General features: G+C 48.8%; 1 protein-coding gene and 1 long non-coding RNA gene across 3 annotated transcripts in view; both read right to left on the reverse strand.

Moving 5' to 3' along the window:
• Positions 1–10,732, reverse strand: part of Cdc42bpb (CDC42 binding protein kinase beta) — a 100,016-nt gene extending 89,284 nt beyond the window's left edge. Inside the window, exon 1 of one of the 2 annotated variants that reach the window (XM_028883766.2) lies at positions 10,101–10,636. In XM_028883766.2, the coding sequence (XP_028739599.1) occupies positions 10,101–10,275 (175 nt within the window). In that variant the 5' untranslated portion in view covers positions 10,276–10,636. Of the gene's footprint in view, positions 1–10,100 lie in introns of both variants that reach the window. The other variant, XM_028883768.1, reaches the window with a different exon arrangement.
• A 1,983-nt stretch (positions 10,733–12,715) lies between these two features.
• On the reverse strand, positions 12,716–14,720 carry LOC119089027. The gene is made up of 2 exons (XR_005092871.1): positions 13,622–14,720; positions 12,716–13,147 (listed from the first exon to the last, which is right to left on the reverse strand). It is a non-coding gene; the product is annotated as an uncharacterized LOC119089027 (long non-coding RNA).
• Between the last annotated feature and the right edge of the window lie 2,247 nt (positions 14,721–16,967).

Raw genomic sequence — 16,967 nt, forward strand, 5'->3', positions numbered from 1 at the left:
TGGGTAGAGTGCAGGCTGTGCAAGCATGGCGGATCTGCGTTCAGATCCCAGCACCCATGTAAAAACTGGCATGACACAGTCCTTAACCCCAGCACCAGGGGAGTGGACACAGGTATAACCCTAGAGCTCACTAGCCAGCTAGTCTAGCAGTCTGTGAGTTCCAGGTTCAGTAAAGACACTGTTTCAAAAAATAAGGTAGAGAACAATAGAAAGAGACACCCTATGTTTACCTGTGGCCTCTACACAGGAGCGTGCTCACATATGCACACCCCCACACACACAGGCATACACACACACACACACACACACACACACACACACACACACCTATACCATGCAGAGAAACAAGAATGAAAAAAGAAAATGTCTGTGCAACACAAATATGTGTGCATAAGTCAATAAAAACATAAAAATGTTTAAAAGATATTGCCTTCATAAAACAAACACAAGATGCTATAAAAGAAATACTAAAGCACACGAACACCTAGACATGAAAGCTGGCACCAGGGAAATACTCTGTAAGGACTACAAGATGCAGCTGAACCTCCTTCCACTCAGGAGTCTCCTGTCTTGAGTACCCACAGCTCAAGAAGCACGTAATGCAGAATCCAGAAACAGAAAGCCAGGGACCTAGTTACCCAGAGTCACCCGGAAACAGAGAGCCGCCGACTAGCAATCACTCAGAATCTCAGGATCCAAGGTTCCCACCAGACAGCACACGACAAAACTACACATTCCAAAAGCCTCCAGATCCAAACATCACATGAAGGCCACAGAACCTCAGTGGTCCCAGACTTCTCATTACAAGCAACAGAATTCTTCAAACTGCTCAGGGAAATCCTTTCCAACCTAGCACCCAACATCCAGGCAAACTGGGATCCCAGTCGGGAGGGGAAGGGCATTTTTAGGCAGATCAGGCCTCAAACATTTACCTGTGATGAATCCAGAAGGGACTGAAATGACGGAGGAGAGAAACAAAGCAGTCCCCACGACAGCCAGGTGTGGCAGACACAGCACTCAGGAGGCAAGCACAGGAGAGGGCGAGGCTGAGGCCAGCCCGGGCAGAGGCCCCAAGTTCCACGCCAATCTCAAACCTCCCCCCACCCCCACCTCCACCCCAGAAAGAGAAAGAGTCCAATAAAGATGAAAAGGATCTATGGACAGCAGCTCAGCTGTAACCTACAGAACATCCCACAATGAAGCAGAAACCCTGGAAGGCTCTAGAGAAAACAACAATAACAGACTGCATGTGACTACACTCATGTTCCACTTACAAACCTAGTATGAAGCCAGGCATGGGGGCCCACGCCTTTAGTCCCAGCACTCAGGAGGCAGAGGCAGGAGGAGCTCTGTGAGTTCAAGACCAGCCTGGTCTCCACAGCCAGCTCAGGGACAGCCAGGACTGCATAGTGGAATCCTGTTTCTAGTAAATAAAATAAAATAAAATAAAAACCTAGTATGAAATTCAGGTCTGTTCACTGAAACTCAAGCTAAAGGCAAATAATTCACTCCAATCACATAAAAATCTCCCCTGTCTTAGTAAGGACACCCAAATTAACCGTCCTCTTTATGGGTTAGCTGTGACAGGTTCACTTATTGATAAGAATGGCAACACTGAAGAGCAACCTAAGCCAAATTACAAAGCAGTGTTCGGAGAGAGACAGAAAAGTCTGTCTCCAGGGCAGTGGAGGACACGGATGCAGGAGTGAGGAGACACTGGAAGAGGCCGGTGATGCCCAAAGGGAAGTGGGAGGACCACACAAGCCTGCTGTGTGGGAGGAAGTGAACCAGGGATGCTGAATAAGTGGCCACAGACAGCCAAGGGTTTCCATAGTAACCCCCACCTGCTGCCTGAGACCTGGAAGGGCTGGCCACTGCTGACAGGTGAGCTGTAAGTAGGAGCGGCCCAAAGCCCCACACTTTTTTTTTTAATGTGTACAGGTATTTTGTCTGCATGAGTATTTGCATATCACACACGTGGTGGTACCCTCAGAGGCCAGAAGAGGACATCAGATCCTCTGCAACTAGACCTACAGGTGGTTATCGGCCACCTTGGATGCTTGGAACTGAACCCAGGTCCTCTGGAAGAGAAGCTGTGCTCTTAGCCACTGAGCCATCTCTCCAGCCCCTGGTCACTTCTAAGAACAAGGTGTCCTACCAGCCTGGACCACGATATCCCAGTTTTCTGTGACAGTGGACACAGCCTTGGCTTTATGTCTCCCAGTTCTCCTCTCCTCGGCTGGCAGTGTAGTGTGATTCCAACTGATAAGCAGAAAGAGGAGACAAAAGAATCCGAGGCAGAGGTAGCCAAGGAGCTTGCTGGATTATGTTCGAATTCCATAGCTCTACTTGGCTTTATGTGAATGTACCACACTAATAAAGGAAAATTTAATATAAAGAAAATTACTCTCAGGTGTTTTTAACAGAAATGTTAACCTTAACTTCTAAGACTAGGATTCCACGGATCTTCTTGAGTCTCTTTTAAACTCTCACACTGGCCTGGGTTTCAGACAATGTTATAAGGCAACATCCTGAAGCACTGCATGAGCTTCTAGGAAAAATAACGAAATGAAGCTTCTAGAAGAAATCGTAACGAAATGGATAGCAGAACGCTGGGAAGAAATAGCACCCACTTAGGGTCCTACGGAGGCCCTGAATGCAGGGAAGAGCACCCACTTACGTCCAGGGTCAAGAACTTTATCCAGACCAGTGCCAAGGGGAACCCAAAGAAAAAGTCAAAAACCAACGAGCAACCAGGAGGCCCAAGGATGACTGTGGTCCTGAGAGAGTCAGGCAGGGCTAGACACTGACTCAGAATTAGAGGGAATGTTTACAACTGGTTTACTCAAGGGAGAGGAGCATGGGATGGAGCAGGCCCCAGTGTCTCAAAATTCCCATTCTGGAGACTACAGGAATCATGGGTTCGATGACGTTAGAAATCACCCTTGAGGGAGAAGTGTCACAACTTCTCCAACGAGGCTCCAGTGCAGAGCAGAATTTGAATGAAATAACTCAAAATTTCTGAATTTCTAACACCTTCCTAAGAACAGAAAAAAAAAAAAAAAGATCCAAAGTTCCCTATAATCTTTTTGGACAACATTCATCTAAAAACAACCAATGAAATCAACCACCAACCAATGAAATCAACCAAAACCTAACTGTCAACGCAGACTGTTTAAAGTCAAACTTAGCTGGACAGTGGCACCAGTAAGCCATCTTGCTGGTCAAAGAGCACATTAAAAAGAATTTTAAATTCATTTATTTACGTATTTTATGTGTATGGTGATATGCCTTCTGTACACCAGAAGAGGGCATCAGACCCCATGGTATTACAGCTATAGGTAGGTGTGAGCTATCATATGGTGCAGGGAATTGAACTCAGGACCTTTGGAAGATCAGCCAGTGCTCTTAACCTCTGAGCCATCTCTCCAGCCCCTAAAAAAGACTTTTAAAAGATTAATTTTAGCTGGGCAGTGGTGGCGAACGCCTTTAATCCCAGCACTCGGGAGGCAGAGCCAGACAGATCTCTGTGAGTTCGAGGCCAGCCCGGTCTACAGAGCGAGTTCCAGGACAGGCACCAAAACTACACAGAGAAACCCTGTCATGGAAGGAGTGTATGTCAAACTTAAAGGAATGACCTATACCTCATAGGTAGTATCTATTCTGTTTGCACATACAAGGTTTTTCTGGTAGTTTGTTTGTTGGCTATCCTGGATCTAGCTCTGTAGACTAGGCTGGCCTCAAACTCAGAGATCCACCTGGCTCTGCCTCCAGAACGCTAGGATTTAAGGCGTGCACCACCCTGCCCAGCTTTTTCTGGTAGATTTTTAAATCCAAACAAATTGTGAAAAATATTACTGTGAAGGGACTACAGTCCCTACCCAAAAAGGAAAGAGAATCGTCCTAAGTACATCACACTTACTACTGAGGAGCATGGTTATCTCGATCTTCATCAGTAAGGACAGGCATGAATGAGATCCAACGCACACTTCCTGAGATCCTGTTGTTATACAGTACCCTAGGAATCCAGTAAGAACTGGGCATGGTGGCCCATGTCTGTTACCCAGCACCGGAGAGGTTAAGAGTCCAAAGTCATCCTTGGCTACACAGAACTCCTGGCCAGCTGGATTACATAAAACCCTGTCTCTCAGAGTAAATAAATAAAAGTTAGAAATAAGCAAGGGCCAGCAAGATGGCTCAGAGGGTAGGTAAAGGTGCTTTGCCACCAAGCCTGATGATCTTATATGTAATCCCCAGGGCGCATTTGAGGGAGGAAGAGAGCCCAGATTGACACACCATCTTTTAACTTCCACACAGGCACTGTGGCACAGGTGTACCCATCCATCCACACACAAAATAACCTTTTAAAAAATAAGTAAATAATAAAACATCAAAGTGGAAAAGGACCCAAGGTGTGTCTTGTCACAGGCTCAGATATGACTACGTGGTTATGCTTTTTAGTGTTTACAAGTTTTTCTTTTTTGGCCCATGGTCTCATGTAGCCCTGGCTGACCTTGAGCTTGATATGTAGCCAAGGATGACCTTGAATTCTGACCTTCCTTCCTCTACCTCCTTAGCACTAGCTTGCAGGGAGGCACCAGTGCACCAAGTTTATATACAGTACTAGAGACTGAAGCCAGGATTTTGTACAGGCTAGGCAAATACTCTACCAACTAAGCCAAATTCCTATCCAGTTTTTAATTCTTTCAAAAAAATAAAGGTAAAGCCTGTGTTCAGTCTCATATAACAAGAACCTATTAATGTTATCAGTCTCAAAAGCGCTTTCTGGGGTCAGTGAGGCGGCTCGGCAGGCACCGGCGCTCCCCCAGGAAGCCCGGTAACCTGAGTTGATCCCCAGAATCCAGCAGTGGAAGGAGAGAGCTCACCCCAAGCTGTCCTCTGACCACACACGGTGGCACATATACACATTCACAAAATAAATAAAAATTTAAAAATACTCTCTCCTCTTTCTTCAAGACAAGTTTCTCTGTATAGCTCTGGCTGTCTTGGAACTCACTCTAGACCAGGCTGGTCTTGAACTCAGAGAGATCTTCCTGCCTCCGCCTCCTGCGTGCTGGGATTAAAGTCATGCACCACCACTGCCCAGCATACTTTCTCCTGGAACTTCTTAGCCCGTTATTTGGAAGAAGTAGTCTTGCCCACTCACAGGCGATGTCCAGATAGGCAACTTAGGCACCTGGGTCCCCAACAGGGGGCTGACCAGAAGCAGGAGGCAGGAGAGGCCCTGCCTGCTAGCCCTGCAATGTAGGCTCAGTTCCCTAACTTGCACTTGAGTACTGAGCTGAAAAGCAATTTCCCACGCAACATCAACTTCCAAGTCGGTGGCTCCCACAGTGGTGTCCTGACTGAGAACGCTCTTCACCTCCAGTTCTGTGTGTTTGAAGATTTAACACAGACACGACTGCCTGCTCACTTTACAGCCCCACTGTCCGTGAAGTGGTGAGGAGGACAAAGCAGGACTGCCTGTTAATGATTAACTGTTTCCACCATCCTATCCCACGCCTTGAACTCAGCCAATACGCACTTCAAGGAGCTATTTACAAAACTGAAATTATGCTAGCCTGTTTTTTTATCATGCAATTCCAGCATTTCCTTCCAATTTGGATCTTACTAGAAGATGTTTCTTAAGTCTCTTATTTAAAAAAAAAATATTTTCACTGGGAGAAACAAACAAAAAGACAGAAACATTACAATTTTAGCCAGGCAGTGGGGATGCAAGTCTTTAATCCCAGCACTCGGGAGACAGGGGCAGGTGGACCTCTGAGTTCGAGGCCAGCCTGGTCTACAAAGTGAGTTCCAGGCCAGCCAGGGCTACACAGAGAAATCTTGTCTTGGAAAAAAAAATTTTTTTTCATGTTCCACTATTGTGGGATATTTGTACACTGTGTGAAAATGTACTGCTGTGATTGGTGCAATAAAAAGCTGAATGGCCAATAGCTAGGCAGGAGGTATAGGTGGAACTTCCAGGCAGAGAGAGAGGACGTAGGACATGGAGGGTGTCGGACAAACAGAATGAAAGAAAGGTAAAAAGCCATGAGGCAAAACATAGATTAATATAAACAGGTTAATTTAAGTTAAAAGAGCTAGTGGAACAAACCAAGCTAAGGCCTAGCTTTCATAGCTAATAAAGAGTTGTTGATTGGGAGCTGGCTGACAGGACAGAGAAAGACTAGCTATATTCCATCTTATTCAGAGAAATCTTAAGTTACCAGGTATTCTGAGATGCTTTGCACCATCAGGTCTTATTTCCTGTGGTGGCTGCTGCCTGGTCACACTGGGCTGGGCATCCTCACACAGCTCAATGAAGGCGTGGAGGGAGACACTGGTCACACTGCTGATGAGGAAGCCACCGAGTGGGATGGGTGAAGTGGCTTTAAGCAAAAGTGCTGCCTTGAAGCTTGACTACCTGAGTCCATCCCCAGGACTCTCCTGCTGGAGTGAGCGGACACCTGCTAGATGCCCTCTGACCTCCACACACGCACCACAGTGCACACCCCTGTGTGCCACAAGATTTAAAAAAGTGCTTTGTTTTTTTGTTTTTTCTTGGGGTTTTGTTGTTTTTTGTTTTGTTTTGTTTTGTTGTTGTTGTTTTGTTTTTTGGTTCTTTTAAAGGGGTTTGAAAGATGACTCAAAGGTTAAGAGCACTGGCTGCTCTTCTGGAGGACTACAGTTTAACTTCCAGTACTCATAGGGCAGCTCACAACTGTCTCTAACTCCAGTCCCAGGGGTTTTGACACCCTCTTCTGACCTCTGAGGGAACTGTATATATGTGGTGCACATACATGCATGCGTGCCCAACACCCATACATTAAAAATGGGAGGGGGTAGGTATTTGAATACATGAAAAACTGCTTGCTGGGTGTAGTGGCGCACGCCTTTAATCCCAGCACTCAAGAGGCAGAGGCAGGTGGATCTCAGAGTTCAAGGCCAGCCTGGTCTACACAGAGAAACCCTGTCTTGAAAACCAAAAGGAAAAAAAAGCAGAAGAAAAAAGGAAAAACTATAAGGAATTAACCAACCAGAAGGATAAAAAGATTAGTTCTATGTATTAAGAGACAGCACACAGCAAGAGAAGATGCCCAACAGGGAATTGAGAAGCCATGGCACCTTTCTCCTGGTCTACAAACTACACAGACGCATGGGTGTGGGGCAAGCTGGGATTCCAAACAACAGCTCTTTCAAACACCACTCTAAACTGAAAAAATACTCAGCACGTGAAAACACACTTTATATAGTGAAGAGAAAAGACAGCACACTGGGGTGTTTGTATTTGTTACTATGTACCAGTGGAAACTCAAGTGTTTCATATGCTGTCTTCAAACAGCTCCTAATTTACAATTTTAAGAAATAGTCTAAAGAAACACATACAAAGCACAGTATTTCCAACCTTTAATTACCGTCCGGAATTTCATAGAGGAAACCAATCAAACGATAAACATAATCAGAGGAAAAGTAAAGACGAACTCCCACAGTGAAAGCTGCAGCGATTCGTCCAACACAAACACAGTGGTCATGGAGAGTCAGGAATAATCTTCAAATTTTAAAAACTTTTATTACTTTCATTTCCCAAACTTCCTCAAAGGTTTCCCTTAAGTTTCTTTTTGTTGTTGTTGTTTTGTTTGGTTGGTTTTTGGTTTTTTCGAGACAGGGTTTCTCTTTGTACTTTTGGTGGCTGTCCTGGATCTCACTCTGTAGACCAGGCTGGCCTCAAACTCAGAGAGATCCGCCTGGCTCTGCCTCCCGAGTGCTGGGATTAAAGGTCTGTGCCACCACGGCCCGGCTTCCCTTAAGTTTCTTAAGGGCTAAGTCAGCTGTTTCCTGTCCCAAGTCTCAAGAATCCTATCTACTTGTCACTAGATAGACTTGTGTGGTGGGGAGAGAGACTGGCCCTCTGCACTGTCAATGTTATCAGACTTCAAAACAGGCAGAATGAGGAACCCCAAATCTCAACAAGCCGTATGCTTCCTGAACTGAAGCCTCTCCACTGTTAAGTTAGGTACCTACTAGAATTCTAGAACAGTCTTGTTAGGAAGGCTGTTCTTTGTCTTGTCACCAACACCGAAACAATGACTGCACATGTGTGTACTGGCGACACACCAATGTTACAACAGTGCACACAGGAATATACATAGAAGTACATGGCACTCTAAACTATGTACTATTTCAATAAAATTCTACCTTGTATTTAATAGGCCATTCTGTTCTCTAATTTGGTGTTTGTTGTTGTTTATAGAACAGTCTCTCTCAGGTAGCCCATGCTGGCTTCAAACGCATAATGTAGCTGAGGCTTGACCTTCAGGTCCTCATCTTCCTGCCTCTGCCTCCCAAATGCTGGGATTAAGGGTGTGCCATCCGGTTTGCTCTTAATTAAAAGCTTACACCGCTGCAGGAATTGAGCCAAGAGGATAATTTATTTGTAATCACAATTTCCAAGGGCCAAAACACAATTTTGTAACCATGCTTACATTATAGCACACAGTTTCTGTTTAGATTTGGAAAGGTCAGACCTTACAAAATCTGCCCTCTTCACATGCTGAGAAGAGCTTCCTCCCGGGATGTCTGGAGTACCCAGCAGTGAGCACCCAGCCTTCCGGCCCATCCCCACCAGGCACTGTGCACGTCCTGGGCCAGAGGACACCTGGACCACACCTCATCAGTAAACCAGCCCTTCCCTGTGCCGTCTCCTCTCATTACTCACATGCTATGCACCCAGCTGAACCTGACTCTGGAATTGTCCGGATTTCCAGATCCAGTGCTCAGAAAAGAATGACAAATACAATATTGAGAAGTCTCAGATTGCAGCATGCACTAAAGACCTCACTTTCAAAGCAACTCTGAAGTCAGTTAATTATCCGACTGGAAATCATGTCACTGATAAAGGTCCCCGGAAAGCCAGTCCTCTCAACTAAGGGCTCAGCCCTCTTTGTAACCAAGAGCAGGGGCCCCACACACAACAAAGCGCCAGAGTGTCCTGAGGCAGGGTCCCTCCTCCAGCTACTCTAAGGCACACGCAGCAGCAACGTCACACTCAAAAGCAACCAGGCAGAAGCCCTTCTAAAGATCACTGCACTTTAGGTCCTCAACAGAATTCTAGATGCTGGGAACCACTGTGAGAGGAGGAGGCCTCCGCATGTAAATATCAGCTTTATCAGTCCCGAAGATTAGAAATGACTGGTTCAAACTGCACAGTCCTAGCCCAATGACGAGAGCAACCCGAGGGCAAGATGGACAGAGTTTGACCTGTACCTAAGCCTCACTTCCTCCCACTCGGTCAGGCCTTGCGAAGGAACTGAGGGTCTGGAGGGGAAATGACCGTAGGGAGGTTTGAAGCAAGGGTTTCACCTTCCACTCTAACCTGTCTTGGGAACTCCTATCAATAAAGGACTTAATCGCGTATTTATTTGTCCTAATGAAGCACAATAGGTTATTGGCCCCATGATTACTGCATTCGATCCCTAAATGAACCCAATACCAAGGTCAGATGAAGAAAAGTTTTTAAGTGACAGTTCCAGCTTCCCCGCCCCCGCCCCAATATCACCAGAGTCTGACACGATTATAATTCGGGGGTGTGGGGGGGATATCTACTTGCTCTCGAATGGTGTACTTGAAATAAAGCTTTTAACGTTAAAATTCGCTTGGAGGTGCTAAAGGGAAGGGGATGCTCAGGCCCTGGACATCGAGGGGATGTGGACAGGCTGTCACCTGGGTGGAGCTCTCGGAGCTGGGCTGTGGGACGCGATGCCCTCGGAAGGCCCACCCGGCGGGGGCGGGAGCTGAGGAGATGCAAAAGACACGGGGGCTGCCCTCCCACCCGGCAGAGGCTAGGGCTGGAGGGGTAACTCCAGGCCCGATTCTGGACCCCAAAGGCCAGTCCCGGGCGGAGGCAGGGCGGATGTCCCAGGGAGCGCTGCAGGAAATGATATCCAGACTCGGAGGGTGGGTCTAGGAAGCGGCCAGGGCGATGGCCGGGAGTGGGGGGAGTGCGAACGGAGGATGTGGCTCCGGAGCGCAGGACCAGGGAGGCCCGGCGCGGGTACGAGGAGCGAGAAGCGCGGAGGGGCGAGCGGCACCTTACTCACCCCACTCGAGGAACTCCGCCACATACTTGTCGCGGCGCAGCGCCGAGTGGCTGCACTCGGTGTAGAGGCACACCAGCACGTCCAGCAGCGTCTCCACGCTCAGGGCGCTCTCGTTGCGCCACGGCCCGTCCAGGAGCAGCTGCTCCAGCTTCTTGAGCCGCACCTTGGCCGACATGGTGCCGCGCGGCCCGCTCTCCACGCGCCGGCCTCTCGCCGCCCGTGCGCCCCCGGCGTCAGGGCCAGCACTCCCCGGCCCAGCGGCCGCGCGCCCCGGCGTCCAGTAGCCGCAAAGTCCTTGTCGTCGCAGCCGGGCCTAGGCCGACATCTTGGGCTCCGTCCCGGCGGCACCGAGTCTGGGGCACCGGGCCCCGCGGGTCCATGGGCCGGTCTCCTCCCCTAGGCGCCGCCCGCACGCCCGCACGCCGTCCCCGCCCTCAGTCGCCTGGCCGCGCCCTCGCGCGCGCCGACGCCGACCTGGACCGCGGCGGAGCCGAGCGCAGCAGAAACCCGGCCGGCGCCCGAGCCCCGACCTCAGCCCGGCCGGCCGCCCAGCCCGCGACCCGCAAGCCAACCAGGGCGCGGCCAGCGCCGCGCAGCCAACCACCGCGGGGCCGACCGCCGCCGCGCTGACCTCAGCGCGACGCCCCGCCCTCGGCCCGCGGCTCTTTGGGCCTTGCGGTTCGCCGTAGGAACGGTGTGGGGCGGGGTGCCGAGTGCGAAACCGAGATTGCGGGTGGCGCACGCGCAGAGGAGCCCGGGCGGGGCGCCGAGGCGCGCCGTGTGTGCCCGGGATCCCGGGGTTCGGCTCTACTCCCGGGCCTCCGGACCGACCCTCGTGGTCTAGCCAGGCAGCTGCCTGGCGCGGCCCCAGGAGCCGCTCTGCTGGGTCTTGGTTGTCGCGTCCGAGCTGTGGGGCCACCGAGCCCTGTGCCCGAGTGCGCACGCGAGGCGCGGGCGGGGCACCTGCCGGAAGGCTCCGGGACCCGCTGGACGCGCGCTCCCCCGCGGGCACGCGCCCCTGGGGATGCGCAGTCCCCTGCCTCGACTGTTTTGAGATTCTGCTCCCCGACTGATCGTTAGGGTGTCGGCCTGGTGCGGAGTAGACGGTTGTCTCCAGGCGGGGCGCCGCTTTTAGTGGATTCCGCGCCTGCAAAGGTTGATGTAGAATATCCCTTAGGACAAACCCCAGGCCTCCGCAGAGGAGGAGCCCTTTGTGGATCCCCGGGTTGCTTCCACAGAGTGAGGGCTTGTAGTTCAACGGGGGGCAGGTGGGGTTAGGAAGCCGGAAGCTGAGTGGAGCCTGAGGCAAAACGCTGGGTGGAAAGACAGCAGCCGAATGGCGACTCCTGCGCAGGAAGCGACGGAAGGGTCCCTGGAGACTTCTGGGCTGCTGGGAATGGGGTATGACTTGGTTGGGGTTACACAGGCACACATACCTATGTGTATCTAGCCTTGGTTTTTAAAACGCAGGCAAAATGGCCCGGTATAGTAGGTTGAGCGAACCCTCATCAGAGCAGTATCATTGCGAGGGAATCTATACACATATATAATGTATTCACTAGTTACTGCGTGTGTATGATGCCCAGCTTTTAAAATTTCAAAAGAAAGGCCAAGAGGATCTCCCTACCCAAAACTAAAATCTGAGCCCTGTTTGTAGGACAAAGACCCAAAATAGTGTGACCAGACAACTGAATTCCTTTCCTGACATCACCCATGTTTCCTTTGTCCCATAAATGTCCCCCGTGAGAGAGTGTCTTCTCTGGCTGGCCCCGTCAGCCCAGACCCTCCCACTGCTGTCCCTGAGTCCAGTCTCTGGTTGCTTGCCTCTGAAGTATTTAATCTCTCCAAATCAGAACTTTGTGCCTGCCCTCCTGTGCCAGTGTGTAGTGCCTCCCCCAGCTACCTTTAGTGTGCCTGTTTATCCCAGATCTGTTTCCACACTGCCTGTTAGGACGCCTTTGGCCCCTGAGACAAAGTGAACCCAGGTGTCCTCTGTAGGCTTCCTCTGAACTTGAAACAGTGGTTCCATATGGGGCTTGGTCACTAGTCTGGGACCCAAAGTAAATTAATAAAGTTGTTTCTGTTCCTCCGTTTCCTTGGATGTAAAAAGAATAAGAGAATCTCCTGTGCATTTCAGACAGTTTGGGAAGGGACTCTGAGTGATCACCAGGGAGCACTTTGCCCACTTCCCTGTTCATTGCGACTCTTTAGTGGCTGCTGATGGGATATTAGGGTTAATGTTTTAGGAAACAGAAGGTTTGTGACCAGCAGATGGGTGACACAGCCTTGGGTACTGGCTCTTGGCCCCTAGACAGAGGCAGCCGGGCTCTATCTTCTCTGGCATCCATGAGGACACACAGTCAACTGTGTGGACTTGCCAGTGTCTTTCTGGGCTTTTAGAGCAACACAACCACCCCTACTCCAAGCTAACCCATCCCAGCACCTCAAAATGTACACAAAGTAGTAACTTCAAGCCACAGCATAGACTTGGTCCAGAGTGAGGGAAAGGTTCCCAAGCATTTCCCTGGGTAATCTCCATAGGCAATCTGGAGGATTAACTCAGATCTTGAGAATTCCGCATCCGCATAGATGATGTCTAAACAAATGGTGGCTCTGGGCCAGTAAAACTTTATTTACAGAAGCCAGTGGTTTGTGGGGCGCAGTTTGCTGACGCCTGCTTCCTAACACCAGCTTTGACAGTGGGGTTTCAGGTCTAGAGACACAAGCCTTGTTTGAGAAAGGGGAGCTGACAACAGGCAACAAAGTTTCCTTTTCTCTCGAAATCAACGTGAGAAAGGGACTTGTAGTATCCTTTCAAATCACAAGAACAACAGGAGAGACTCCTAAAGAGATGGGAACAACGACCTACACAGGAGTGTTTGCTGAGCATGCGCCAAGTCGAGGTTCCTCCATGGCACTGTGTGACCAGACCTGGAGGCACAGGCCTGCAGTCCCATAATTCCAACCTTCTGAAGGCAGAGGATCAGAAAAGTTCAAGGTCCTCCCTGGCTGCTTCAAGTTCAAAGACAGAATATGTGAGACCTTGTCTGGAAAAAAAAAAAAAGGGGGACGACAGAGATCAGAATTATTATTCTACATAAGAAAAATATAGACAAGGGGCTGGAGAGGTGACTCAGTGGTTAAGAGCATTGACTGCTCTTCCAAAGGACCCAGCTTCAATTCCCACCACCCACATGGCAGCTCACACCTGTCTGTAACTCCAAAATCTGACACCCGCACACAGACATACATGTAGGCAAAATACCAATGCACATAAAATAAAATTTTTTAGAAAAGAAAAAATATATACAGACGAGATACATGAAATAGGGAATTCTGTGACAGGGAAAGACAGGATCATAGCAGTGATCCCTCTCCCAGAGATCTTGTTTGCCAGAGATGAATGTTCTGACCCAGGCAGCCAGAGAACTGGGGTGGAGCCCAGTGAGCTCCCTTAGGCTTGAAGATGGTTAGGGCCAAGGAGACAGCCACAGCTCTCAGGAATCCCGCGGCCTACTTACCAGTGCTCACAGGGGAAGAAAGCATCCAGGGCCAGGAAAGAGGCTTCCAAAAGATTAGAGGAATAGTAAGTACCTGGTGCACAAACAGACAAAGAGATAATGTTTCTCACGAGCTAGACTAGAAAACCTCGGCGTTCTCAGACATTGGATAGAATTATCAGGAAGGTTACTGTGTTCGGCAGCTTTCTGTCATTGTGAAAAAATGGCTGAGGGAAAAAAAATAGCTTAAGGGGAGAAGCATTTAAAACTGTGGCTCATGGTTTCAGGAACTTCATTCTATGACCACTGGAGTATTATTTCTAGGTCCACGGTGAATCAGAACATCATGGCAAAGGAGCATATAGCAGAGAAAAGATCTTTACATCATGGCAACCAGGAAGCAGAGAAAAGGAGAGGGAGAGCAGGTTCCCAGGGTGCCCTCCTGAGCATGCCCACGACGACTTCCTTCCATCAACCGGGCCCCATTTGCTAAGGCTTCCATCACCTTCCCCCAGACTGGTGCCACCAGCCAGGGAGAGGGCATTGAACATGTGGGCCTTGGGGAAAATCCTCAGATCCAAATGACACAGTTGTGCCTCAGAGGTGGGATCACCACTACTAGACCTAGATAAAGCCCTCCACTGAATGTTTGGGATTTGGCTTCATGCAGAGCTCTGGTCTAGCAAGTGAGAGGCCCTGAATTCAGTCCAAAAGAAGAAGGAAGGGGGAAGAGAAAGAGGGCAGTAGACAGAGCATACGTCCATGTCTGCCGAATAAATCATCTAAACAAGACAAACACCAAACTCTTCACAAATAATTTAACTTCATCCCAGAACAAAGCTACAAAACATTTATTGGAGGCCAAACTACCCAACATCTCAAATGGCAACATCACAATGCCTGGCATCCGGTCAAGGGTAACCAAGCTTTCAGACAAGTGGGTAGGAAAGCACAGCCCTCAGTGAGGAGACCAGGAGTCAAAACCAGCCTCCAGTTTACACCACAAGAGAATCAGCAGAAGACGTTAAAACAGTTACTGGGACTATATTCCCTATGTTCAAAAAGTTAACAAGATCCTTTTAATTTTTAATTTAACATCGAATGACGAAAACTACAGCCCCTCAAGTGAAAAATGTACTGTATGTAACTAATGACACATTAAATACTACTTAAGATTCATGAAATTAAAGGTTTAAAAATAGAATTCTTCAGAGGGCCAGTGAGGTGGGTCAGCTAGTGTCGGGGCTTGCCACCCAGCCTGATGGCCTGATAACCTTGATTCCTGGGACCCACAGGGTGGAAGGAGATCAGTGATCCCCACAAAGTTGGTCCTCTGACCTCTACCCACAGACATGTGCATGTGCAGGAACACACACACACACACACACACACACACACACACACACACACACACACAGACTGAGCCCCTGTGAAATCTGTGACAACAGTAGGTGATGAGCCAATCTCTGGGAAATGGGACAACCTCAGTGTCCTTTACCCAATGAATGGGTAATGAAAACATGGTCACACACACTATGGAACACTATCTAGCTGTAAAGAAAAATGAAATCATGAACATTGAAGACAAACGGAACTAGAAAAGATAATATTGAGTGAGGCAATCCAGACCCAGGAAGACAAATGTCCCATGTTCTCTCAAATCCCAGGCTTCTAGCTCCAAATCTTCAGCTATAATAAGCGTAGTTCTCGCCTCTCATCAAGGAAACTTCTCTTTGCAATAGACAGAGGCCAATACAGAAAACCACAACCAGTCACAATGGAGAACTGGGGAGCCCAGTCACAGTGGATACATTTACAAAGCAACTCCTAAACCCAGGGATCATTGCAGAAGAGGGCAGAAAGGTTGTAAGAGCCAGAGGAGCAGAGAGTCGCCGTGAGACTGTCTCCTAGGGATGTCAGAAGTTACACCCATCAAGTCTCGCCAACATGGCTTCCCAGATGTGACCTGAACAAGGACAGCAACAATGGACATGCTGACGTAGATGGGGCAGGGGTAGGGTGCAGGGCCCACCAGGCTCAACCCTACACGAGAACTACAGACAACTAAGGATGCTGAGAGCAGGAGACAGTCTTCGCCAGGAAAGAGCACATCAATTGAGCATTCAATGACAAATGGTCAGCCTTGCAAATACACACATAAATAACACTTTATACAGACGAAGCAGGTTGTATTTATGTATTTGGGAATATATATGTGTAGAGATATTCATGTATGTAACAACATTTAATGAAAAAAAAGAGGCCATGAATTTGAAAGAGAGCAAGGAGGGGTATCTGGAAGGGTCTTAGAGGGAGAAAGGAAAGGGGAAATGGTGCAATTATATTATAACCCCATAAATAAAAGGAACAATTTGTTGTTGTTGTTAATGCAATGTGCCCGGGCATGGTGGCACTTGCCTTTTCTTTTTTACGATTTATTTATTTATTATGCATACAGTGTTCTGCCTGCATGTATCCCTGAAGACTGGAAGAGGGCACCAGAGCTCATTACAGATGGTTGTGAGCCAAGATGTGGTTGCTGGGAATTGAACTCAGGACCTCTGGAAGAGCAGCCAGTGCTCTTAACCTCTGAGCCATCTCTCCAGACCTGTTGTTTTTTTAAGACAAGATTTCTCTGTGTAGCCTTGGCTGTCATGGAACTCACTCTGTAAACCAGGCTGGCCTCGAACTCACAGAGATCCACCTGCCTCTGCCTCCCGAGTGCTGGGATTAAAGGCATGAGCCACCACGCCTGACAAAAGGGATAATTTTTATTTTATTTTATTTTTTGTTTTGTTTTTTTTTCAAGACAGGTTTTCTTTGTGTAGCTTTGCGCCTTTCCTGGAACTCACTTGGTAGCACAGGCTGGTCTCGAACTCACAGAGATCTGCCTGGCTCTGCCTCCGGAGCGCTGGGATTAAAGGCGTGCGCCACCACCGCCCGGCAAGGGATAATTTTTAAGAAAGAAATGACAGTAATTTCCAAACTTGTCAAAACTATAAACCCACAAATTGAAGACATATAGTGATATACAAGCACAGGACACAGAACCAGGTGCTGTGACTGCTACCCTGAGACAGATCATGAAATTCTCCAAAACAGTGATGAAGGTAAAAGAAAAGAAGAACATCGAGAGAAAAAGGCACCAGCCAGGGCTGGAGAGCGGCTCCGAAGCTGAGAGTGTGCACTGCTCTTGCAGAGGACCAGGGAGGGTCTGGTTCCTCGAACCCATGTGGCAGCTCACAACCATCTGCCACTCCAGGTCCAGGAGATCTGACACCCTCTTCTGATCTCCTCAGGCACCCCTTACACACACACACACACACACACACACACACACACACACACACACACACACACGGGAAAT

The sequence above is a fragment of the Peromyscus leucopus genome, chromosome 14 (genome assembly GCF_004664715.2).
Source record: "Peromyscus leucopus breed LL Stock chromosome 14, UCI_PerLeu_2.1, whole genome shotgun sequence".
Lineage (NCBI taxonomy): Eukaryota > Metazoa > Chordata > Mammalia > Rodentia > Cricetidae > Peromyscus > Peromyscus leucopus.